Source organism: Aquarana catesbeiana, linkage group LG11 (assembly GCF_042186555.1).
Source record: "Aquarana catesbeiana isolate 2022-GZ linkage group LG11, ASM4218655v1, whole genome shotgun sequence".
Lineage (NCBI taxonomy): Eukaryota > Metazoa > Chordata > Amphibia > Anura > Ranidae > Aquarana > Aquarana catesbeiana.
Window position 1 is genome coordinate 216,953,106 of NC_133334.1, and position 26,341 is coordinate 216,979,446.

The 26,341-nt window shown below is 42.1% G+C and overlaps 1 protein-coding gene across 1 annotated transcript in view; it reads left to right on the plus strand.

Moving 5' to 3' along the window:
• EML3 (EMAP like 3) overlaps positions 1-26,124 on the plus strand; it is a 162,649-nt gene extending 136,525 nt beyond the window's left edge. Inside the window, exons 16-23 of the mRNA XM_073605302.1 lie at positions 2,826-2,957; positions 8,195-8,262; positions 11,169-11,257; positions 11,681-11,883; positions 13,046-13,133; positions 15,069-15,167; positions 17,606-17,736; positions 24,086-26,124. Coding sequence (XP_073461403.1) covers positions 2,826-2,957; positions 8,195-8,262; positions 11,169-11,257; positions 11,681-11,883; positions 13,046-13,133; positions 15,069-15,167; positions 17,606-17,736; positions 24,086-24,274 — 999 coding nt within the window. The 3' untranslated portion in view covers positions 24,275-26,124. The remainder of the gene's footprint in view (positions 1-2,825; positions 2,958-8,194; positions 8,263-11,168; positions 11,258-11,680; positions 11,884-13,045; positions 13,134-15,068; positions 15,168-17,605; positions 17,737-24,085) is intronic.
• Positions 26,125-26,341: the final 217 nt, after the last annotated feature.

Here is a 26,341-nt window from a genome sequence, read left to right on the forward strand (position 1 = left end):
ACACAGTTATCCTCTTCACCACTTCCCTATTGTGAGGATTGAATCGCATTTGCGTTCCAGCCTGAGTTTTTTGTTTTCCTTGCTCACATCCATCAACCTCATTGCAATTGAGGCGTGGTCCGCATATGCGTTCCACAAGTTTTATCTGTCCTGTTCGTCACTTCCGGCTGCCGCCGGAATGACGTCACATGCTCTCTGCGTGATTCTCTATTGGATACCGCACTCCAGCCCTATCTAGTCTTGGATTAGTTATGGGGCGTGTCGCATCTCAGCATGAGCGGTGACATTCGACCTGCCGTCTGGTTGGTGGAGCACTCCCACCTGACCCTGACAGTGTCGGGTTTGGAATGACGCAACCCCTTACAGCTTTTTGGTTGGTTAATCAGACTGAGGCTTGGTTATGGGCCATTTCTATAGGCTTTGTGATTGGCTCATTGTGAATGCTGACGCCATCTTTCGGCTACCCGGAAGTGGCGTTACATATGGCGCAAACAGGTGCAGTTATTTGGTAATTATGAGAATATAGATATATACAGGCATGAGTGGCAGACAGTCATATACCCCAGTCGAAGTCCTATCGGACGAAACGCGTCGGGTTGTTTTGCCTGTCTTGCCACTACTGATCCAAGCGCTTTTTATACCTGGCTCCCTTCCCTGGAACCAGAGTTTGTTTTTATTGCCTCGTTTTTAAGAAAAGCTCTCACTAAGCTGATTCACACTATGGGGAGTTTTTTTCTGTTTGATCCCTATCACATTTGAGGATCTATCCCCAACATACGAAGCCGGACCCCTGTGAGTAGTTCCTCTTCTATGCCATGGACATCGGTTACTGATGAGACCAGAGAGGTTCGTTTGGTAAGTGCCACAGCTCTCCTCCATCTTTTGTTGCCGGTGATAGAGGGTCACCTTCTCAGCCTTATCGCAAGCCTGTTTGACTCCCAAGCCGCTGGCTGGTGAGTCCACCACTGTCGGTAAGGGTACTTTCGCCTATCCCATTTATACACCTGTTGGATCCCACACCTTGTTGATGCTATACCCGGGTTCAAGGACCCCACACCATTTATCCTGGTTGTTGCCGATTGTTCCAGCCATAGACCCATCTGTGGTCTTACATTCATGTTGGACTTGTGGCTCTATCAGCAGTGCACAATTTATGCCAGACTTATTGTTCTACCAAGAGCTTGAGTGTTGACATTTTTCACATCACAGCCACTATATCCACATTATTGTTATTATTATTGTATTCACTTACCCATTCTGTTATTATTCTGCACTTTTGTTTCACACTTTTAACAGTGTGTTATTACTTTGATATGAGTACTAGTTCACGAGAGTTTCCATACATGTAACTGCTCCCCACCATTTTTGTTTTTAGTCAGTTATTGTATGACACATTTCCTAATTATTTTTTAATTACTTCTGTTAGTGTCGGCTAACAGTCCCCACACAAATATTTTTGTGTTTCATTAATTTGTTTCATTGCGCATACTGCCTTTCAGATGGACATTCTGTTTGGTTTTGCCCAATGACGTACATGTAGAGTATTGTTAGTTTAGCGCCACACTTGTCCACACCATAGTATTTTACAATTTGTCTGATTGTTGTGTTGGCTGCTTTCTTTATCTTTTGTTTTGGTTGGCGCATTATTACTTTTGATTTCAAGTAATTATTCAAGCTTATGGTTTGAAGGGAAGGTTCCACCTTTTCAAATCAAAGAGCACTACACCAGGGCTGTTAGTGCTTCATGGGCAGTGCATCACCAAGCTTCCATGGCTCAAACATGCAAGGCAGCAACTTGGTCTTTAGTGCATGCATTCACCAGATTCTATCAGGTGGATGTAAGAAGGCATGAGGCTATCGCCTTTGGGCGCAGTGTACTGCAGGCAGCAGTATAGGTCCTCAGGCCTGATGGCACCCTACTTTTGTTTGTATCTCCCTCCCCTCAGTTGGCATTGCTATGGGACATCCCACATAGTAACTACTATGGCTCTGTGTCCCGTGATGTACTATTAAGAAAATAGGATTTTTATAACAACTTACCTGTAAAATCCTTTTCTTTGAAGTATATCACAGGACACAGAGGTCCCTCCCCTCTTTTTTGGTTTACACGTGTATTGCTTTGCTACAAAACTAAGGTACACCCTGTAGGGGGAGGGGTTATATAGGGAGTGGAACCTCCTGTTTAGGGTGTGCCAGTGTCCATCACCTAAAGGTGGCCTATATAACCCACATAGTAACTACTATGGCTCTGTGTCCCGTGATGTACTTCAAAGAAAAGGATTTTACAGGTCAGCTGTTATCAAAATCCTATTATTAGGTGCATGTTCACTTTGAGGCTGTTTCTTGCGGGAAAAGTAAACTCCTTTGCTAAAGACTGCTTACATACATAGATCTTACCTGATCCTACCAGTTACTGTCAATTTGGAGAAATGATCATTCATTTTTACCCACTTCCACCTTCCTATAACTAAAGAAAAGACCGGCCAGGTTACATTTTCCCAGCTGATATAACCCAGCGCCAAGTGTGGTTTTCTGCTTTCCCCTCTCCTTTTTTCTATAAGCAAAAAATATGCATTCTCTGAGCCAGTCTGAGTTTGTACATTTACGGGAAAGTTCCTTCCTCAAAAATATCTTTTGCTTGTTGGATTGTGCCAGCATGCACATTGGAAGGTGAAGTTTGAGAGACGCTGTGGGAATCAAAGCCTGTGGGAGTCTATTGCTTTATGAGTAAGTATGGACATGCATTAGGCCATTTTTCTGCATTCTAGCCAGTTATCTTACAAATATGTATTTATGTTGCATCTATTTTTTTTTATTTTTTCCAGGGGCACACAGATGAGCTGTGGGGACTGGCTACACACCCTACCCATAATATCTTCATGACTTGTGGACATGACAAGCAGTTGTGCATCTGGAATGGTAGTAGTCACACACTAAGCTGGTCATGCATTCTGGAGGTGAGATGTGGATTGACTGAGTGATTCATCCTTAATGTGCATGTGGGCATTAGATAGTGGTTAACCATGCAGGCATTATATGACTACCCTTAAAGGCAAGCTGTCATCAGAATGCTGCACTCTATTCACTTGTAAGATTTTGTTCAGCCATCCATGCAATCAGCCTGGATGGAGGAATCCCCCCCTGCCAGTCTATTGTATTCTGACAACTGTTAGCACCTGTTGTCAGGATATACCTGAACAGTGCGTGCAGCTGATTGGCTGCAGATGCTGTTTGGCTGAGAATTTTCAGCTGTATGAAACAAAACAAAGTGCTGCAACCCTGCAAACTAAAGAAATACATTGGCCAGACAGGTGCATAATCCACAGCCACACAACTGTAATGCCCCGTACACACGGTCGGATTTTCCGATGGAAAATGTCTGATCGGAGCGTGTTGTCGGAAATTCCGACCGTGTGTGGGCTCCATCGGACATTTTCCATCGGATTTTCCGACACACAAAGTTGGACAGCAGGAGATAAAATTTTCTGACAACAAAATCCGTTGTCGGAAATTCCGATCGTGTGTACACAAATCCGACGGACAAAGTGCCACGCATGCTCAGAATAAATAAAGAGATGAAAGCTATTGGCCACTGCCCCGTTTATAGTCCCGACGTACATGTTTTACGTCACCGCGTTTAGAGCGATCGGATTTTCCGACAACTTTGTGTGACCGTGTGTATGCAAGACAAGTTTGAGCCAACATCCGTCAGAAGAAATCCTAGGATTTTGTTGTCGGAATGTCCGAACAAAGTCCGACCGTGTGTACGCCCTATAACAGTGTAATACAAATAGAAGGTTCGCAAGTCCGCAAAACAGTAAACACATTAAACACAGCCTTGATACAGAGTAGTTGATGTGTTTGAGCCTTAATCAGCCTTGGTCATTGTGACAGAACCATGTCACACTCTGCTTGAGTGCTTTCATCAGTCTGAACATAGATATCAGATATTATAGGCACATATTGCAACCAAGAACTAGACGGGACTAGCTCAGCTGCAAAACTAGAACTTTTTATTGAACAAGAATACAGGTTTTTTTATACACTTGAGAAGTAGGTTAGTTACCACATGAACAATGACCCGAATATTTACCCAAAACATCACACAATGGTTAGATAACGAGGTACAGCTGAGTCATGGCTAATCCCATTATAGAGGTTACTTAAGAGTTTAGTCAAATTAGCCAACATATACTAGAAACATTAAGTTGATTAAACAGCTAGCCACCTGGACACTTAGAGGTCTCATTCCAGGTCAGACTTGCCGGCATCAAGCTGACAAAGTACAATACACATTATTGCAAGTATAAACATATCCCCACAGTAGTTTGCTAGCAGACAATAGGTGTGTTAATTAGCACAATTAGCAATGGGGGAAAGACAGGTGGCTTGAGCTGATGAGATTACCATCTGTTATGAGTTTCCCAGTGTTGAGCAGTCATGACTGGTAATGTGCCACCTAGGCCTTTAACATGGATCCCGTGCCTAGATTCCCAGAGCCTGTGTGTTTTGGAGAGACATGAACCTAAATGAAAAACAAGACCACTTCAAGGATACCCCAGGCACCACCCTCCAAAAGAGTAGTGTTTCCCTAAAAGCCAGGGCCCATAGTCAGTAGGCAAGAGGCTGTCCTGCAGTCCCCTCCAAAGGCCTCTGTCCCGGGTGAGTCTGTCACAGTCATTAATGCCGATTTATGGCTGAAACGCATTAACTTCTCTGTATTAAGGTTGTGTTTTCTGTGGAATAGTCAATAAAGGAAGATTTTAAAAGCATCACACAGAGTTGCAGAACTTCTATTTGAATTTTCAGCTGTATGGTCAGCCTTAGCATCTGGAGAGGAGAGGGAGATAGAGAGGAGAACAGGAGGCAAAAATGTTTTATAAGCAGAGAACAATAGCAATCAGGTTTTCTAACCTGCCCAATCAACTTCCCTTCCCCAGCCCTGGCTAACCCACAGACATGAGACTGCTATGCAATCCACCAAGAACAATTGGATTTGGAGACCATATTTATATATCAACCTTAATGGTCACTAATTTTACAGAAAACATGCCAATGCCTGGTCTAATATGGTTGGGACCAGAGCTAGGACGAGCCAGCAGACCTGAGAGTTCTTTTCTCAGCCTTGGGTAACCAGAGCAGCCACTTGCTGCCATGATGGAAGAAGGAGATTGACTTTCACAAATAAGGCTTGGTGCTGAGACTCTCAGTCATACGTTTACTTGGCCAGCAAAGCATGATCACAACAACTAAATAATTGTTTATTTGATATCAGTGGCAATAATCATTCCACAGACCCCAGAACAGGCACTGTTATTCTTAAGGAGAATGAATCTAATTATTTCTGCATTTCTACCCATAATCGTGTGTTTTAGTAGCTGAAGCAACAGTATGATACAGTATCATATGACCATGATATTACTTCATGGGACACACGGCTGTCTGCTGGTTCACAAGCAGTCACTTCCCTACTGCTTATGCTTGTCCTATACTTATACTAGGATGCTTCATCAGATGTTTCTATAGAATAGTTGTAATAATACAGGAATGATCATTAAAATATTGCACCTTCATTGTGATAATTAAATTGAGAAGTATAACCAACCATTTTTTCAGGCCAAGGACATTTTGCATTGGGATGTATATTAAGGGAAATAATTTGAATTGTATACTTTAAAGTGGTTGTAAACCCTTTACAACCACTTTATACTACAGGCAAGCCTACAATTAGGCTTACCTGTAGCTACACTGGATATCTCCTAAACCTGCACGGTTTAGGAGATATCCCTGTATGTGCATGTGCCGATGTCATCGGCACATGCGCACTTAAGCAAACTGAAGCAAAGGCATGTATGGACCGTTGCTTCAGTTGTACTGTGCCGTTACCGGCAGTTCCCACACACATGCGCGGGAGTGACGTCATCGCGGCTCCGGCCAGTCACAGCGCCAGAGCCGCGATACCCAGAAGTAGCCTCCCAGGGAGATGTCGGCCGCCGGAGCGGTGAACGAGGACCGCTGTGGGGGCTTCGATCTCAGGTAAGTAATTCATAATGAGCTAGTATGCTATGCATACTAGCTCATTATGCCTTTGTCTTGCAGGTTTTTTTTTTTTTTTAATGGTTTACAACCACTTTAGGACTGTTGTTATATCATACCAGAATGGCTTAACTGACAGCAAATTGTGAGTTCATGACAAAATGTCAGGTCACCTGAGGCCAGGTGACAAATGCACACCGTTGGGGTCAGGAGTGTACTGCTAAGGTAGTGGACCTTACGGCTGACTTCCGTGGATGGAGCTCTGGGTGGTTAAGGAAAGCAGGTCCTCTGGAGCACCAACACGGATCACAATGGAAGCTAGAGCATGAGATTTCCCAGGGAGCGGAGTCTAAGGGCCAGCAGGTGTTCACCAGAGCCCCTAGTGTTGGGGATGGACTTCGCTGCAACTGGCTCCAGGTCGCGGCCCCCAGGGTCTCCCAGTTCACGCTCACGGTAGGCTACTGGAGGATAGAGAGGAAGCAGTAGACCAGGACAACAAGGGATAGTCAGGAGGTAAGCCAAAAGGTCGGGGAACGAGCAGACGGGTAGTCGAAGAACATGCCAAAGGTCAGGGCATGAAGCAGACAAGGATAATCATGAACAAGCCAAGGACCGTAAACAGAATCAGATGTAGAGCAAGCGGCAAGAAGCACACAGGAAGCCAAACACATGATATTGATCAGCGAGGCTTGGCTGCAGTGCACAGGTGTTCCCTGTTAGAGGCTGGGATTGAGCCATGCTTGAGAGAAGATTACTTAAGTAGACAGGGGGACAGGGGTCAGTCTCTAAGCTGAACACAACAGAGAGGTAAGAAGACAGAGATGAACATTACTGCAGACTCATGACACAAGATAGCTGTGTATATCTAAAAATAAAAGAAGCTGCGCTATAGCTATGTAAATCTGCCTGAGCTTCCTCAACTAGCATCTTTTGCAGAAAATGGTTCCTCAGGTTTGTGCAACTGTGTAAAAGAAGCCATCTTTTGCTTCAGCAACCATTCTAGGTGCCCCCTTTATGTTTCATGTGAGAGAGAGCTGTGCGTGATGTCATAAGCCTAGGCTTTTTAACAGACAACCAGGAAGTGGGCTGTATAAGGTATTTACTGGCAGGTTGAGTGGAAAGGTAGAATCTGATTGGTTGCTATAGTAGAAGATAGTTCTAAAATATACTAAAACATGAGGTGCAATGTCTTTCATTAAAGCGGACCTTCAGTCATTTTTTCAACTTTCCATCTATTAAATCTTCTGGCCTTGTTGTTCTAACTTTGGATAGTAAGACTTTTTTTTTTCTGCCAGTAATCACCTCATACAGCCCACTTCTTGTTTCTTGTCTGGTAAAAACCCTAGGCTTATGACATCATGCACAGCTCTCTCTTTTGACTTTTGTGAGAGATTTCCAGGAAGGGAGGGGGGATGAGTCATAAGAGGACCAATGAGAGCTTCAGGGTTGCAGAGCTGTAGGTGTGCCTCTGTGTGAATCCAGGCAGCAGCTTCAGCTATCTACAGTTAAAATGGCCGCAGCCAGACTTATGCCGTGTACACATGAGCGGAATTTCCGACAGAAAAAGTCCGACGGGAGCTTTTCATCGTATATTCTGATCGTGTGTATGCCCCATCGGACTTTTTACGTCGAAAATTCTGACGGACCTAGAAAGAGAACATGTTCTATATTTTCCGACGGAACCAATTCCTATTGGGAAAACCGCTCGTCTGTATGCTGTTCCGATGTACCAAAAAGACGCATGCTCTGAAGCAAGTACGAGACGGAAGCTATTGGCAACTGGCTATTGAACTTCTTTTTTCTAGTCCCGTCGTACGTGTTGTACGTCACCGCGTTCTTGACGATCGGACTTTGGTGTGACCGTGTGTTTGCAAGACAGCTTGAGCGGCATTCCGTCGGAGAAACCTTCAGAGTTTATTCTGACGGAAAAACCGCTTGTGTGTGCATGGCATTAGTAGAGGGAGATTTCTGCAGCATATTTGGCAAGTACAGAATCATAGTATATAAAAAGTAATATGCAAAGTGATTGGAGGGAAGCTTCATAATGGCAAAGATGTTTTTATTACAAATTATGTGAACAGATTGCAGTTCCTCTTTAAGAATAATAGCATTTTGACAAATGTACTTATGCAGACATCAATTACTTTATGTATCGTAGGATCCTGGTTTGTGTGCAGATTTCCACCCTAATGGAAGAGAAGCCTGTGTGGGTCTGAGCACAGGAAAGTAAGACTGTCATCACATTTCCAATATCTCTTACAAATCTACTGTGTATCTTTCTTAGTTCTGTTCTTATTATCTACTCCTCTTCGAGGTATCAAAACACAGGTATAGAAATTCCAGCATTTTGATAGTCACCACATCAAAGAATATCATCCTTACATCTGGCCCATAGACGTACAGTGGGTGGAAAGGGCAACCCTGAGTTCAATTCAAGCGTGTTTTTCTATTTGCCTATATAGCATTAATAGAAACAATGGTATTTTTTCACAGTTTACAAGTGTATAATGTGTTTGGTAGATGTTGTTAACCAGACAAAATGAATATAAGAGAAAATATCCAAACTATGCAAAACAGTTAAAAAAGTCTGTATAATTGCTGCACATGCTGTCCATAGCCTAGTCTGCTCCTATCTCGTTGTTGGCTCTTCTGTGAGCCTGAGATCTCTATAGTGGAAATCAGAATGGAGAGGTGGTGATCTACAGTTAAAGCGGAGTTCCACCCATTTAAAAGTCAGCAGCTACAAAAAGTGTAGCTGCTGACTTTTAATAATCAGAGACTCACCTGTCCCAGGATCCAGCCATGCGGGAGCAGGAAGCCTCTCCTCTCTCCCTCCTCTCCGCAGATCCGGCATTGTAACTGTGGGCACCAAGCTGTGGCTTCACAGCTTCGCGCTGTGAATGGCAATCTTCTGGGACCTATGACGTGTCCCAGAAGATTGCAGGGAGGGGAGGGAAGTGATCTTCCTTCCAGGGCCACGGCACCAGGGAAGAAAGTGGGAGCTGGGTGCCTGTAAAAACAGGGTACCCAGCCCCCCCCCCCCCCACAAAAATGACATGCCAAATGTGGCATGTCAGGGGGTCACCAGCACTTAAAGCGGAAATTCAATTTTTGGGTGGAACTCCGCTTTAACTGATCTCCTCTAGGCTGAAAATACCCAGAAGCACTTCCAGGTTCATAGCTATCAAATCCTAACTACAGCACCAGATAAACAACAGATCGAGGAAATAGAGACACATTAATAAAAACTTGACAGAGGTTTATTTTCTAAACACTTTATCCAAATAAAAACCAAAAAGTTTTGTCTAGTGTTCCACTTTATCCCATAATCTGTAGGCCTATAGGACCTAGTTAACATTTTTAAACATTTTGATAAGAATGAAGAGAAAAATAAAGCCTGTCCTGATATACTGTCCACATTTATTACTCATATCTGTAGGTTAAAAGTCCTGATAAATTAATCTTTTTAAATGTGCTTTTTTGGTATATTATACCATTTTGGGTTTATAACACATACAACTACAGTTTATTGTATGGACATCTCACTTTCTGCTGTTACAAGTACATTCTCTTACACTTCTACCAGGACCAGATTTAAAGTGCCCCAGGTAAACTTTGTCTTGCTGCCCCTTCCTAGCATTAGTATTAGGTCGACCATAGACGGCTCGATCCTCAGCCAGTTCAGCAGGAACCAGCTGAGATTCGAACCGTATATGGGCAGGCTGAATGTACTGAGATGATCAATCGATCAACTTGAGTACAACCAGGCTGCTAGATTTGACATGTGGTTATCGCTAGCGGCTGGTATAGCCACTAGCAATAATCACCTTCTTTTCCCAGCAGGGACGGCTTCCCTTGTCAATACTGTCTGTGTTGATGGGGACTAGAGCAAATTTCTTTCTGGCTACAGGAAAGAAATTTGCTCCATGTATGGCCTGCATTACACCAGCAAGATTGAACGTCCTAGCCACAAAGGGCACATTCCAAGGTTGAGGGGTGGGGGGGATAGGGAGGGGGTAGGAAGGCTTAAAGAGGCAGATTGCTTAGTCTACAACAGTACACCAAGTACTGACTATTACATTAGATTAGGGTAAACTGTCAACCCATTCTGCTATCAGTTTTGTTGTAGTTGTAGAAACTGAGAGTGGGTGAACTGCAACTGCAATCCACACTATTGCAACAATAAAGACAAACAAACTGTGGCAGGACAGCAGAATGAGGACCCACCAGACGCAGGCGGTGTATAGGTCTAGAATCTTCTATTATACAGTGCTTTACCGCCGACACCCCAGTGTGAAAGCACAAAGGCAACATTTATTTTTTTTTTGAATAGCGTAATGCCTCGTACACACGGTCGGATTTTCCGATGGAAAATGTGTGATAGGACCTTGTTGTCGGAAATTCCGACCGTGTGTAGGCTCCATCACACATTTTCCATCGTATTTTCCGACACACAAAGTTTGAGAGCAGGATATAAAATTTTCCGACAACAAAATCCGTTGTCGAAAATTCCGATCGTGTGTACACAAATCCGACGGACAAAGTGCCACGCATGCTCAGAATAAATAAAGAGATGAAAGCTATTGGCCACTGCCCCGTTTATAGTCCCGACGTACGTGTTTTACGTCACCGCGTTTAGAACGATCGGATTTTCCGACAACTTTGTGTGACCGTGTGTATGCAAGACAAGTTTGAGCCAACATCCGTCGGAAAAAATCCTAGGATTTTGTTGTCGGAATGTCCGATCAATGTCCGATCGTGTGTACGGGGCACAAGGGAAGGTTCATTTTCCATAGCCAAAACAGAAAGTGAGAGGAAATCCCTCCAAAGTTAGGGATACTCTTGTCACCAGAACTAGTGTTCCCATTGGAAAATTTCTCCCTGTTACTGTTATGAGGACAACCCAAAATTTTAGATTTTCTTATGCTTTAAGTTTCAATGACAATGGTAAACAGGACAAACAGAGATGGTGAATCTCCCTAATAAGGGCATAGACAGCAATAACAACCTGACAGGTGTCTTAATCCCTCTCCACTCTATTCAAAACAAAAAAAAAAGTTTTGCTTTTAATTATACTTTAAAAAATGTGGTCATACTTCATAGTGATATCACTGTTGTACATGTCTTTACAGGTGGCTGGTGGTGGACATGCATTCTCACAGTATTCTGTCTGTGCACTCTGATGGGAATGAACAGCTCTCTGTGGTCAGGTACTCACCAGGTGAGAAGAATTAAGTAATGCCAGTAGTCATAAGCAAGCTTAGGCAGCCCATACATGCTTAATTTTTTTCTTCATTCAATCAACAGGTTGAAAAGATCAAATTCCTATATCCACATCGAGTCTTCCCAGCTGTCAGAATACATTGATCAGTGCTGCAGGCTATAGCAGGCAGCACTGATCGATCAGAAAACACCCAACAGGCTGTTTGTACAGAACTTGATTGGTAGATTGACTTCTGTACAACCAGCCTGCCTATACACAGATCAACATTCGGCCAGGAATTTTGATCCATGTATGGCCAGCTTTAGATTTTTCTTCAAAAAACATTTTCATATCTACTCCTTATTGTAGTCATCTCCTTGCCCACATTGTCAGTCTGATTTTAATCTCCTTTTCTTCTGCTTTATCTATTTAACTACAAAGATGGGAGTTACCTGGCTATTGGATCCCATGACAACGTCATCTACATATACAGCACAGGACACAAAGATCGCAAGGATGACTATTCAAGAGACAGCTCATTAGAAGAGAAAGACTCTCAAGAGGAGGGAGAAAGTCCTAAAGGCGAAGGGGATAATAATGTGTCTGATAGAGTACAGCGCTACATACGATATGGAAAATGCATGGTGAGGGATAACTCGCTTTTAACTGAATAGTGTATACATCTTACCAAATGCTTTAAGCCTAGTACACACCACTTTTTTTTTTTCGTTCAACCCGGCTCAGGTCGAAGCCGCTGTATTAACAATCTGATGTTAGTACACAATCACCCCTGCTGTTCTACTGTGTTCTGACAGGGGGACGCCCCCCCCCAGAACACTCCGGTCAGCACTCTCAGACATTGGCTGAGAGCGCTGATAGGGAACCGGTTGGCAGACATCTTTCGGTCAGAAGCCGGCATCAGTTGGACCTCCTGCCATACACACGGGCCGAATGTCGACAGTTTTCTATTGAACCGGCCTATGCCGCCCAACATTCGGCCTGTGTGTGCTAGGCTTTAGGCTGCATTAGGTAAAATGCACTTTATATGCATTGCACCTAACGCACCTAACTAAGACACAAATGTAGCCTTAGTCCTACCTGCATAAATGTTTTAAGTGTAAAATATCTTTTTAAAATCAGGTGTTACAATTCCAGTTACAGTATATACAGACACTTTCAGGTATCGCTGTTAGTAGAATGATAAACTTTTAAGCTCAGTGACCTTATTTGTTACATTTTTACACTAAAAAACATTTGACCAAGCATTGATACTGTGTTACCTATTTCGTTCCGCATTGACTTCTATTACATGCAATACCGCATGTGGCCAGAGGTGGGGGGCGACGGAGAGCCTCGGAAATACTCGGGGACAGCTCGGAAAGCCTCGTAAACATTTGGGAACTGAGTATTTCCGAGTGTTTCCGAGTATTTTCGAGTCATTACAAGTATTTCCGGGTATTTCGGCCCCCGCACCTCTGGCCAAATGCGGTACTGCACCACCCATTAGCTTGAATTCTGCTTGTTTTGTGAGACAACACTCGCAAACCGAGTCAGAATTTTTTTTTAAAAAGTTGCTCGTCTTTCAAAACGCTTGTTAACTGCGTTACTCGTAAACCAAGGTTCCACTATACTAGAAAACCAACAAACTAGCAATCCAACTGTTAAAACAATATTTTGTTGTTTCCTTTTTAGTCTTGCTTTAAGTCAGTATACAGAACATAATCCATTTATTGTGTTTATGATCTGAATTATTCATCCAGTTTACTATAGCACCCCTAATACTTTTTTTTCTTCTCATAATTATAGGGTCATTCTAGCTTCATAACACATTTGGACTGGTCAAAGGATGGGAAATATATCATGTCAAACTCTGGTGACTATGAGATTCTTTACTGTGAGTATTATTCATTGTGCGTTTCTTACGTTGTATTATAAAATATCAAATATTAGGTGAAGAATTTGTGTGTGGATCAAAATGTATGGGAAACTACCCAAATTCGATACAAAGACTGTAGCCAAAAGCTTGGTTTCAGGTTTCTTGCCAGCCTTTGTTTCTTGCAACTCATCCCTATTGTTTGTGGCCAGACATAAGATCTGTTTGGTGTCCATTCAACTTTCTCTTTAGCTGGCTATACAATAGTAGATTTTTCAAAGGAACGTTCATATTAAAATTCATGTGAACATTTGTACATTTCATGGTTTGACGATTGTCATTCAAAAGCACTTCAAAGTTATTTTTCTTTTAACATTAGATTTTTGAATGAAAGGACTTTTTCAAACGAAAACCACGTACCATGTTAGAATTTGTTCATATGAGAAAAATTTGGCATTCTGGTTCTTCGAATTGTCTTGTCACTGCGGTCAAAAACGAATGTTGATTTGACCCCACTAAAAATTAGAAAATAAAATAAACATTGTTAAAACAACAAAATTGCGAACAAAATTCTACTAGTGTATGGCGTTTCCCGAGGAAGCAAATTTAGGCTCCCACACCTAGCTAGCTGCACCAACTTACCAATGCAGGTTCCAAAGGTATGCACACTGAGAACCAACCTAGGAATAGAAATGTATGTGTTTTTTTGTTGGTGTTAATACAAGCATGAGGCAGCTGGGGACAAATTCCTACCTTGCCTTGTCATACTAATGACCTTAGACAAAACCAAACCTGTCAGTATTAACGGTTGCTTACTACACAAATACATAACCATTGCATCAAGAAGGTGATGGTAGCAGGTGCAGTTAGTTAATTTGCCACTAGGTGGCACTGTTACAAAATACTGTGGTAATAGCAAATTATGTAAGTGGGTGTTAGGTCCCCTTTTAGACAAAGTCTTCCTGTAGTGATGTAATGGGTGGAGTAAGTGACCATATACATTTCAGGATAGGAGGAGCCTTGTGTGGCAGGGCGTGGGAATCAAACACCCCACAGCCATGTGAATGTAGTCTGCTACTGCAAGGGCCCTTCACGTGGCTGAAGCTCCAGGTGAGGTAGTTTAACATCCAGAAGAACAAGATGAAGTCACCCTGACTCTTTTTACGGTATGATATGGACTGTGGGTGGGATGCAAAAGACCTTTTAGGCCAGGCCAAGTGTTCTCTGTAAAATCTGGGAGTGTGTGTGGCTGTGCAGAGCTATGGAGCAGGACAGAGAGAGCGAGAGACTGGTATACTGCAGAAAAGCACCTTGTTAATCTTGGTTTGACGAAAGCAAACTGTGATGGTTCTAGTATACAGTGAGGTGGTTCCCAACCCTGTGGAGTAAAGGGAAGATGACTTAAAAATGATGTGCTACGTTCCGTGTCTGAGTGATAGCTACAGAGGGCTTGCTCTTGTGTATGAGAATGTGTGACGAAGAGTTCTGTCAGTATTTCATGAAGTTACATGTCACTGCCATCTTCTATATATTCCATATTCCTTGCTTCTTGAAAATGAAGGCCTATGGTTGGGGAAGTTCTGGGTGGGTCTATGGCCAAGAGTTGGGCACAATATGGCGAAGGCTTCTATCTACCAGCAGTGGGTCACTGTCCTATTCCAGAAGAAGTTGGGCAGGAGTTCTAGCGAAATGAGGCCAACACACAGCCAGTCATAGACCCTCACATGCAGTTGGCGTTTGCTGTTATAGAGAGGGGAGAGAGAGCAGGGAACTGTAAGGGGGAACATGAGCCAAACCAGAGGCTTGTTTTGCAGAAATAAACAAGGCTTTTTATTGCAATTTTTTTGTCCAATTCTCACTTTAATAGGAATAAAACAAAAGTGTATATCAGAAATTATAGCTTCTCTATAATGCAAATTTTAATAATTTCCCTTTTTGATCTTATTCATATGATAGGGGATATTGCTGGTGGCTGTAAACTTCTCCGGAATAGATTTGAGAGCAGAGACCGTGAGTGGGAAACTTACACTTGTGTGCTAGGTTACCATGTCTTTGGTAAGTGACTTTTACTTTGACAATGGATATCTGGTTTATAATCAGTACTGTTCTTGCACATCCGTACATACAATGAGACTGTACTGTATAATCGATGTGTGTGGCGTGTGTTTTCCTGGCTACTAAAATGTGAACAGATGACTGTTTGAAGCTGCCATATCAATCCCCGGAATAAAAAATGAGCAGATTGTTGTAAATTCACATATACGGGTTTGTAAAAGATTATTCATAAGAGCCTTGTAGAGGCAGAGCTTATTTTCTGAATAACTCAGTGATATTTACATTTTGATCATGCAGGATAGTGTTGGTGATAATTAGACTAATATGAGGCAAAATGTGAATGTGAGATGTGTATCATGCACTGTCCTCTTTTTTTACTATAACTAGTCCTCTGGAAACTCAGAACTAATGTATGAACCCACCCTGTGAAAAATATGCTAACCCTACTTCAGCAGCAACTTGTAGTATCTTATGAGTTCAGTTAAAGCCTAAGTTAAGTCAGAATTAAAAAATCGGCACAAGGGATATTACTTACAGTCAGTAAGTTGTGTCCCTTATGCTGCTGTTTCTTCTATTGGCTTGAAGCGGAACTAAACCCTCCTATCCTTTTCAGCCAAGGAATCTGCCATCTTAGCTTTTATTTGATCTGCAGTTGCCATGATGCTATCACTTAGCACCAGTTATGACATCAGCCATTTTATGGTTTGACAGTTTGGTTGAAAGCACAATCAGTTAGCATTCCAGTAGTTTAACTGTTTTTTGAAACCGATAAATTGTTGGGTTCAGTTCCACTTTAAAATCCTCCTCCATAGATCCTCTATCCCTACCCCTGCCATCCTTCTGTGCAGTGGGGGTTAATAGAGCTGACAGAGGTGTGACAGGCACGCAATGGTATCTGACTATGCTCTCTATGCTCTCCCTCTTCATCCAGCTCCTCCATTCATAGAATCTGTACTACAGCTCCTATGAATTGAGGATGGGTGAATGTTTGAAAGGTTCGTGTCCTCTATTTGTAGATGGGGTGCAATGTGTGTGGTGGCAATAATTCACACAGTCTGGTACAATGTAAAACCTGTATTGAAGTAATGTAGCAAAGGTTCACAGCGCACTCGGTGGGGAGGCTACCCAGCCAGGTGCACTCACAGTTTCTAACAACTTGAAGATGCAGATTTAAGCTAAGCTGACAGCGTCTGTTTAGAGGGGGCAGAATGCTGACTCGCTGCCTAATCAGGAAGGTGTTCAAAAGAAATGCAACCCTACGATTTCTCTCATCTCCAGGAACCATTCCCTAGAGCTAGTACTGTGCCTCACAGGCAGGGTACCTCTACCAACTTGCCAAATGTGCGCCAAACCTGGGAGCCAGGGCCTTAAAAAGGCTCTGCTTGACCCAAGATGGTCTCCAAAGTCACATGGGGTAGCAACATCTAATCCGATCACTTCTCCAGTGACCCAGGAAACTATAGAGGAACCATGTTCCTCCTTACTTCCTCTCCAACTGCTGTGCCATTGCGAATGGCACCACCTGCAGTAGAGAAAGTAGACTGCACCCGCCTACGCATTCCTAGATCCTGTTTAATATATAGAAGCTATAGTACAGATTCTATGAATGGAAGAGAGGCGGAAAGGGTGGACATAGTTGGGCACTATTGATGAGTGCCTCTCACAGCTCTGTCGGGCTCTATTTACCCCTACTGCACTGGAAAATTACAACAGTGGGGGAAGGGGGAATTGATCAAGAAGGATTTCAGCTAACAGAGCAGGCAGCAGCACAAGGGACACATCATACTGACTGTAATGTCTCTTGTGCTGATTATTGTTTTTTTTATTTGTGACTTAACTTAGGCTTTTACCTGAAAACCAAAACTGTCTTCTGAGAGCTCCAACAGATAGCATTTGAAGGATATTGTTGTGACTTGAAGATAGCTTTGTAAAAAAAAAAAAAAAAGAAAAAAGAACAGTAATAAAGTCCGCACCAAACACTGATTTATTAAATAAAAAAACAATGTCTTTATTACAACATCTTTCATGCAAATTTCAGCACAATAACAATTTTAAACATACCTAAAGCATGAATTAGTTCCTACAGCAAATGGTTAGCTGTCTTCCCTATTTGAAAATGCATACTTTCTGAAGTATCAGACAGAAGTCTTTGCAAACATTGCCAAAAACACAAAAGCATATCCTAATGTGCTGATAGAAAAGCGATAGAAAAGCACACCTTGCAGTTGGATGCCAAGTGCGCAAATATATGATATAAGAGGTCATTTTTAATAATACAGGTTGTGCTCAGACACTTTAAAGGTTGCAACGCTGGTACACATCTGACATAACACTTTGTGTAACCTCTGTTAATTTATGTATATCTAAATAGAACATAATGTAAAAGTCAAATAATTTGTATATAAAAAGACAAAGAATTGTATTTGTATGTCTAATAGGTGTATGGCCAGAGGGATCCGATGGGACAGATATCAATGCACTTGCTCGCTCTTGTGATATGACCATGATCTCTGTTGCTGATGATTTCTGTAAAGTTCACCTTTTCCGATACCCATGCAATAAACCAAAGGTAAAGTGCTAGTAACATCAAACTATGTTAGAAATGATAGTGCTAACAGTTTTACATGTGACAGCATCTTGGATTGACAACATATGAATAAAGTGCACAAACAACAACAACAACAATCAGTACATACCCTACCAGTTAGCAAATATACAGTATATACACACCAATCAGCCATAGCATTAAAGGGGTTGTAAAGGTACATTTTTTATTTGCTAACTAGCTTCCTTTAAGCTAATGCAGTGCTAGTTCACTTATCTGTTCCTTCGATTTCTCTTCTAAATGTCACTAATCCTTGTTTGAAATCCTCACTTCCTGTTAGTCTTCATGGAGCTTGCCACCGTCATTCGAGCCGTTTTGCCTGGTGGTGAGTGAACGTGCTGGCCCCCTCCCTAGGACTACAGCCCTGCGTGGAGACGCTCTGTACGTATCACAGAGACACAGGAGCAGGGGGTTAGTGGGCGTATCTATGACGCCGCAGCGGCGCCGCCTCACATGCCTTATTTGTAATCTGCATTAATCTTTACTGGCCGCCTTGACTCCGCCCCCTTGCTGAGGAGGCGGGAATGGGCGTTTCATTGCTCGTTCTCTTTAGATGAAATATAGAAAAAAGGGAACTGCGCATGCGCGATGCCGCTAAGCATAATGGTAAATGTAGTTCCGTGGTTGCCGTGACACCGTTTTAATGCACGCGCACCGCAAACCCGGAAACAGAGGAAAGAATCGCTGGAGGATAGGAGGAGGACAATTTTTACATACAAAGTTTACAAGTAATAAAATATTTTGGGAGGAAATCATCAAATTATTAACAAACATTATGTAACAGTGAGTGGTAATAGGTTAAAACATTTTTATCTTTACAACCCCTTTAAGGTCACTGACCGGTGAAGTGAATAACATTATCTTATAATGGCACCTGAAAGTCAGTGGGCTATATTAGGCAGCAAGTAAACATGTTGCCCCCGAAGTTGATGTGTTAAAAGCAGAAAAAAAAATGGCCATTGCAGTTTGTTGTGTATGGGGCTGTGTAGCCGCAGACCAGTCAGAGCAGGCATGCTGCCCACAGCTAAAAGTTGCTACAATGGGCATGTAAGCATCAGAACTGGACCACGGAGCAATGGAAAAAGGTGATCTGGTCTCATGAATCACATTTTATTTTATATCTTGTGAATAGCCTCAAGATAGACCGACCCAAAATCATCACCAAGGAAATATGGACTGCAGTCATAAAGTGTTTTAAAGCAAACTTTATTGTTTTAAGTTTACATTTTAAATTGTTATTTTATTTCTGTTTTTGCTCTACATATTCAATTTTTGTTTTACAAAATGTAGTACATTACAAATTATGCACAGAGCACTGTGTTTTAGCTAAAAAGACAGCAGAGCTGTTAGCTTTGTGGCATGCAACATCAAATTGAAACTTTAAACTGAGCCATTGAACAAGGGATGAGTGACTGGGATAAATCAATGCTATTGAATCACTGAACTGTGTAAACAGGCTGCTTACTCCAAAAAAACATCATTGTAGACAAGAGGTTAAATCAAGCTTGATGCCGGCTTTAACTACTTCTGCCCCGGAAGGATATACCCCCTTAATGACCAGGCCATGTTTTGCGATATGGCACTGCGTTGCTTTAACTGATAATTGCGCGGTCGTGCGACGTTGTACCCAACCAAAATTGATGTCCTTTTTTTCCTACAAATAGAGCTTTCTTTTGGTGGTATTTGATCACCTCTGCGGTTTTTATTTTTTGCGCTATAAACAAAAGAAGATCGACAATTTTGAAAAAAAACAATATTTTTTACTTTCTGTTATACATATCCAAAAGAAAATATAAAAAAAACTAATTTATTTATCAGTTTAGGCCAATATGTATTCTGTTACAGATTTATGGTAAAAAAATCGCAATAAGCGTATATTGATTAGTTTGCGCAAAAGTTATAGCGTTTACAAAATAGGGGATAGATTTATGGACTTTTATTTATTTTTTTAAATGTTTTTACTGGTAATGGCAGCGATCTGCGATTTTTAGCGGGGCTACAACATTCCGGCGGACAAATCTGACCCCAAGTGACACTTTTTGGGGACCAGTGACATTATTACAGTGATCAGTGCTAAAAAAAATGCATTGATCAATGTATAAATGACACTGGCAGGGAAGGGGTTAACACTAGGGGGTGATCAAGGGGTTAACTGTGTTCCCTGGGTGTGTTCTAACTGTGTGGGGGATGAGTTCACTGGGACAACACAGAGATCGCTGTTCATGATCACTTGGAACAGCAGTTCTCCATGTTGTCCCCTGTCAGAATGGGGATCAGCCTTGTTTACATAGGCAGATCCCTGTTCTGCCTCTCTCTGTGGAGCAATCGTGGGTTGCCGGCGGACGGGCGAGCTCCAGCCCACATTATCTATTACACGGAACGACGGTACATCGTTTTGCGCAATAGAGCCGACCTCCCGAAGTATATGTACTGTGGCAGGTTGGCAAGTGGTTAAAGGAGAAGTACAGCCAAAGCTCGTTTGGCTGTACTTCTCCTGTGGATCACAGGAGCGCAGATTGTTCTGCACTCCTGTGACCCATTTTTAGCAGGCTGAAGCCCGCTGTCGGCTGACGTCACAGAGCCAGTCCAGGCTCAGGAAAGATAGCGACAATGACGTCGGGATCCGCCCACATGCCTGGAACGGCACCCAGCTCAGCCTCTCAGTGAACCACTGAGAGCATGAGACGGTTGATCCTGCCCTCAACACAGCCCAGCGCTTCAGTGAGCACGGGGGGCAGAGCAGAGAGCAGTGAGAACCAAGCGATCAGTGGTGTTCGATCGCTCAGTTCTCAGTGTTAGAGTGTTAAAGGCGCCAGGGGATACTTACCTACCCTGTATAATGGTTTTGCACAGAGCAGCCCTGATCCTCCTCTTCTCGGGTCCTCCGCTGGTGCTCTAAGTCCCTCCCCCTTTCGGAAAACCCATGTATATGTAACACCAATTACGCCACACATGTGAGGTATCATTGTGAACGTCAGCGTGAGAGCAATAATTCTAGGGCCATAGCTCATGGTTAAAGGGGTTGTAAACCTTTGTGGTTTTTCACCTCAATGCATTCTAAGCATTGAGGTGAAAAACCTCTTGCAGTGCAGCAGCCCCCCAGTGCCCCCGTTTTACTTACCTGAACCCTCTTTTTCTCGCGTTAGGGATGAGCACACCAGCTCTAGCCGGTGTCTTGTGTCCTGATTGGCTAGACTGATAGTAGCGTAGCCATTGGCTCCCACTGCTTTCAATCAAATCCAATGACGTGGGAGCCGGGGGGCCAAGTCATACATTTGGCGGCTATGGACGCTGAATGATGGACTCAGGAGTGCGCCCGCAAGGTAACCCCCTCAGGGAAGCCTTTCCCCTAGGGGGTTGTCTGATGCAGGGAGGAGCCACGAGAGCCGCCAGGGGACCCCAGAAGACGATGTTCGGGCCATTCTGTGCAACAGGAGCTGCACAGTGGAGGTAAGTATGATATGTTTGTTATTTTAAAGTTAAAAAAAAAAAACGAACCCTTATGCCCTGTACACTAGACCGGTTTTCCCCGTCGAAATAAACTCTGAAGGTTTTTCCGACGGAGTTCCGACAGAATTCCCCTCAAGCTGTCTTGCATACACAAAATCACACCAAATTCTGACCATCCAGAATGCGGTGACGTACAACACGTACGACGGGACTAGAAAAAGGAAGTTCAATAGCCAGTAGCCAATAGCTTCCGTTTCATACTTGCTTCAGAGCATGCATCATTTTTGGTATGTCGGAACAGCATACAGACGAGCGGTTTTCCCAATAGGAATTGGTTCCGTCGGAAAAATTTAGAACATGTACTCTTTCTAGGTCCGTCAGAATTTTCGACGTATAAAGTCCGATGGGGCCTACACACAATCGGAAAATACGATGAAAAGCTCCCGTCTGACTTTTTCTGTCGGATATTCTGCTCGTGTGTACAGGGCATTACAATCACTTTAACTTTAAACTGATGACCAGCAAGGGCTTTCAAACATTGCCTATGGAGAACTTTGGAATTCCAGGGGCGTGTGCAATTTTAAGACTTGACCTGTTTGGTATCTATTTATTTGACTCAACCGCATATTTATATTTTACCAAAAATGGTGTCATATTTTTTGTTTGCACTTAAATTCATTTTAGTATATTTTTCCAGAAAATATGCATTTGATAAATAACTGTTCAAATATTGTGCAACATTAAACATTGCAACTACCATTATTTTATTCTCCAGGATCTCTGCTTTCAGAAAATAATATACTTTTAAGGGGTTTACAGTAATAAAAAATGCAGATTTTAACTTGTGTGCAAAAAATTAAAAAATTGCTCTGGTAGACTCCTAAAAAATAATATTTATATTTGTATTTATATATATATATATATATATATATATATATATATATATATATATATATATACAGTTGTGCTCATGAGTTTACATACCCTGGCAGAATTTATGATTTCTTGGCCATTTTTCAGAGAATATGAATGATAACACAAAAACATTTTTTTCACTCATGGTTAGTGTTTGGCTAAAGCCATTTATTATCAATCAATTCTTTACTCTTTTTAAATCATAATCACAACACAAACTACCCAAATGACCCTGATCAAAAGTTTACATACCCTGGTGATTTTGGCCTGATAACATGCACACAAGTTGACACAAAGGGGTTTTGAATGGCTATTAAAGGTAACCATCCTCACCTGTGATCTGTTTGCTTGTAATTAGTGTGTGTATAAAAGGTCAATATGTTTCTGGACTCCTGACAGAATCTTTCATCCAGTGCTGCACTGACCTTTCTGGATTCTGATTCATGGGGAAAGCAAAAGAATTGTCAAAGGATCTGTGGGAAAAGGTAGTTGAACTGTATAAAGAAAATGAGGGGTTCTGTTGAAACCAAACCACGGTCAGGTAGACCAACTAAAATTTCAGCCACAACTGCCAGGAAAACTGTTCTGGATGCAATAAAAACCCACAAATAACTTCAGGTGAAATACAGGACTCTCTGAAAACAAGTGGTGTGGCTGTTTCAAGATGCACAATAAGGAGGCACTTGAAGAAAGATGGGCTGCATGGTCGAGTCGCCAGAAGAAAGCTATTACTACGCAAATGCCACAAAGTATCCAGCTTACAATACACCAAACAGCACAGAGACAAGCCTCAAACCTTCTGGCACAAAGTCATTTGGAGTGATGAGACCAAAATTGAGCTTTTTGGCCACAACCATATACACTACATTTGGAGAGGAGTCAACAAGGCCTATGATGAAAGGTACACCATTCCTACTGTGAAACATGGAGGTGGATCGCTGATGTTTTGGGGATGTATGAGCTACAAAGGCACAAGAAATGTGGTCAAAATTGATGGCAAGATGAATGCAGTATGTTATCAAAAAATACTGGAGGAACATTTGCATTTGTCAGCCAGGAAGCTGCGCATGGGATGTACTTGGACATTCCAACATGACAATGATCCAAAACACAAGGCCAAGTCGACCTGTCATTGGCTACAGCAGAATAAAGTGAAGGTTCTGGAGTGGCCATCTCAGTCTCCTGACCTCAATATCATTGAGCCACTCTGGGGAGATCTCAAACGTGCAGTTCATGCAAGACAGCTCAATAATTTACAGGAACTGGAGGCTTTTTGCCAAGAGGAATGGGCAGCTTTACCATCTGAGATGATAAAGAGCCTCATCCACAAATACCACAAAAGACTTCAAGCTGTCATTGATGTTAAAGGGGGCAATACACGGTATTAAGAACTGGGGTGTGTAAACTTTTGATCAGGGTCATTTTGGGTAGTTTCTGTTGTGATTATGATTTAAAAAGAGTAAACACAGTTGATTGATAATAAATGGCTTCAGCCAAACACTAACCATTAGTGAAAGAAAAGTTTTTGTGTTATCATTCATATTCTCTGAAAAATGGCCAAGAAATCATAAATTCTGCCAGGGTATGTAAACTTATGAGCACAACTATATCTATATATATATATAGAAATAGCGTTGTCTTTTACTGTAGCTGTAGAAACTGACCCATTAAAAGCTCTTCTATTAAAAAGGACTTATACCATCCTATTATCATCATTATGAAGCCGTTTGTAGGACTTGGACATACAATATGAGATATGAAGTCATTAAGTATTGGAGTACATAATACATTTGATTTCTAATAATGCTGACATATCATATGCTGGGAGATCTGTTCATATTGTCAATTTAATACAGGTGTTATTATTAGTGATATACTGTATGTAGCACATATAAATGTGTATACATTTTGGTGACTGTATAACTTTTCACATATATTTCTCTGCTAGGCTCCAAGCCATGTGTATTCTGGCCATGGGAGTCATGTAACCAACGTTCGCTTCGCTCATAATGACAGTTACCTCATCTCGTTGGGTGGAAAGGATGCAAGCATTTTTCAATGGAGAGTTGTGAGGGGAGCCAACCTGCCTCGCAGCCAGTCATTGTCCTCAGCCTCTTCACTGGAAATTGCCTCTTGAATCACATTTTCAATCAAAGAACTTTTGGCCAGAGATGCCCCAGATAACAAAGAGCCAGATCCCATTATACTCAACCAATATTTTGCATTTGTTTTTTTTTCTACTGAGCTCCAACTGTAATTGAAATGCAGCAAAATAATCTGAGCCAGTCTTAACCAAAGACACACCTTCTGTCCACCTGTACTACTATAGCTGACCTTTCCAGCAGAATGTCCCCATGAATAACACGGTACAGAGAAATGTGAAGTTTGTCATAGTCAACTCAGCACTGCTTGTGCCATGGACCGATCCATTACATTGAGTACAGTATGTTCTGTAACAACAAAATCCTTGATGTGTACCAGAGAATTCTTCCTGGATATCAGTCCAGAATGCTGAACTCCATGCCAGGAATTCAAACACTTCTAAACCAAACTACTGAGAAAAGACCTTTTAGCCATAATGTAGACCAAAACCTTCTGCTGCAGTAGAAGCCAAGCTACCTGATGGAAATACAGGTTAAAAGAGGCATAATAAATGCAGTGAAATAGATTAGAATCTCTAATGGCTGTGAAACGCAATATACCTTGCTAATTTAAAAGAGAATTATGGATTTTTTTTTTGGCCCATTTATACTTACTTAGGTGGATGCTGCATCTGTCCCCCGCCGCCTCTACACTGAGAACCGAGTAATTGAACATCGCCGATGGCTCGGTTCTCACAGATCCCCATGCAGAGAGCCGCTGACTGTCTGTCAGCAGCTCTCCTCTCTGCTCCTCCATGCTCATTGGAGCGATGAGCTGTGGAGGGGCAGGGAGCGGCCATCTCAGGCTCTCAGCGGCTTGCTGAGAGGCTGAGACAGACATCAGTTCAGATCCAGAATTAATTGTCGCAATGACATGGTGCCTGGACTGATTCTAGTGATGTCAGCAGAGAGCGGACTTCAGACCGCTCTCTGCTGAAAACGGGTCACAGGAGTGCAAAACAAATTGCACTCCTATGACCCATAGGAGAAGCCCAGCCAAATGAGCTTAGGCTGGACTTCTCCTTTAAACATTTAAAGCACAATCATATAAGTACTAAAACATGCACTATGCCTGATTGAATGTTATAGAAATATGTACTACTTTTATGTGCACTGTATAGGCATCAGCAACAAGCTCTAAAACTTCTGTCCATAAGCCATGTCTTTAGGGGTGAAATTTCACTTCTAGAAATTACAGTGAATCTGTTATTGCTCCCGTATGCTGGTACTTACCTTCTTCACCCCATGCACCTGCTGAAGCCTTCTGCCATATCTAGTAGGCGTGGGCACGGAGATGCATGTCGCTCCCTCCCTATCCTTTCTGGATGAGCGCAGGCTGTTTAAGTAGTGGTTGACAAGGCCCAAGTGCTGTCACATCATGATGGGCAGTGAGGAGGGTTTTAACCCTGTGAAAGCTCTGACTCACAACTTACAAAGGACTTCTTCTAGAGTCTAAGAAAGTAAAAGGGATGGCGGGGAAGTTCACAATCAGTAATGGGCCATCAAGCTAATCTACTATTTAGGGCATATGTATGAACAAAGTACAGGTTGGCTTCAGAGCAAAGCAGAACTCCAATAAAATCATTTTAGCCTTATGTGAGAATGGTGCCTGCTGATTAAAATTATTTCTTATGTTCATTGTACCAGAAAATTATTTCTTATGTTCGAACCTGCCCATTATATTGTCATCCTGCCTTGTCTTGTACCCTATTGTTGATGTTCTTTAACTGCCTTTCTAAGCACTTTCTTCCATTGCCTAATGTATATAAAGATATGTGTTTAAAAGTGAATTTACTTGGATTTTTATTAAATATATATTTGAAATAAAAGGCTGAAATATTTTTAACTTCTGAATGTGTGATTACTTTATTTTAGTATACAGTAACCTCAAACAAAAGTTAGATAACAAGCCAAATGAAAAATTCTTTTGATAGCCCCTGTGTAATCATGTGCTGGAACAGATCACTGAAGGAGTTTATTAATGACTTTTCTTAAAGGGGATATGTTTTGTTTGCATCTATCTAGTAAAGTTACTTTGCGGTATAAGCAAGGAAGCTCAGACC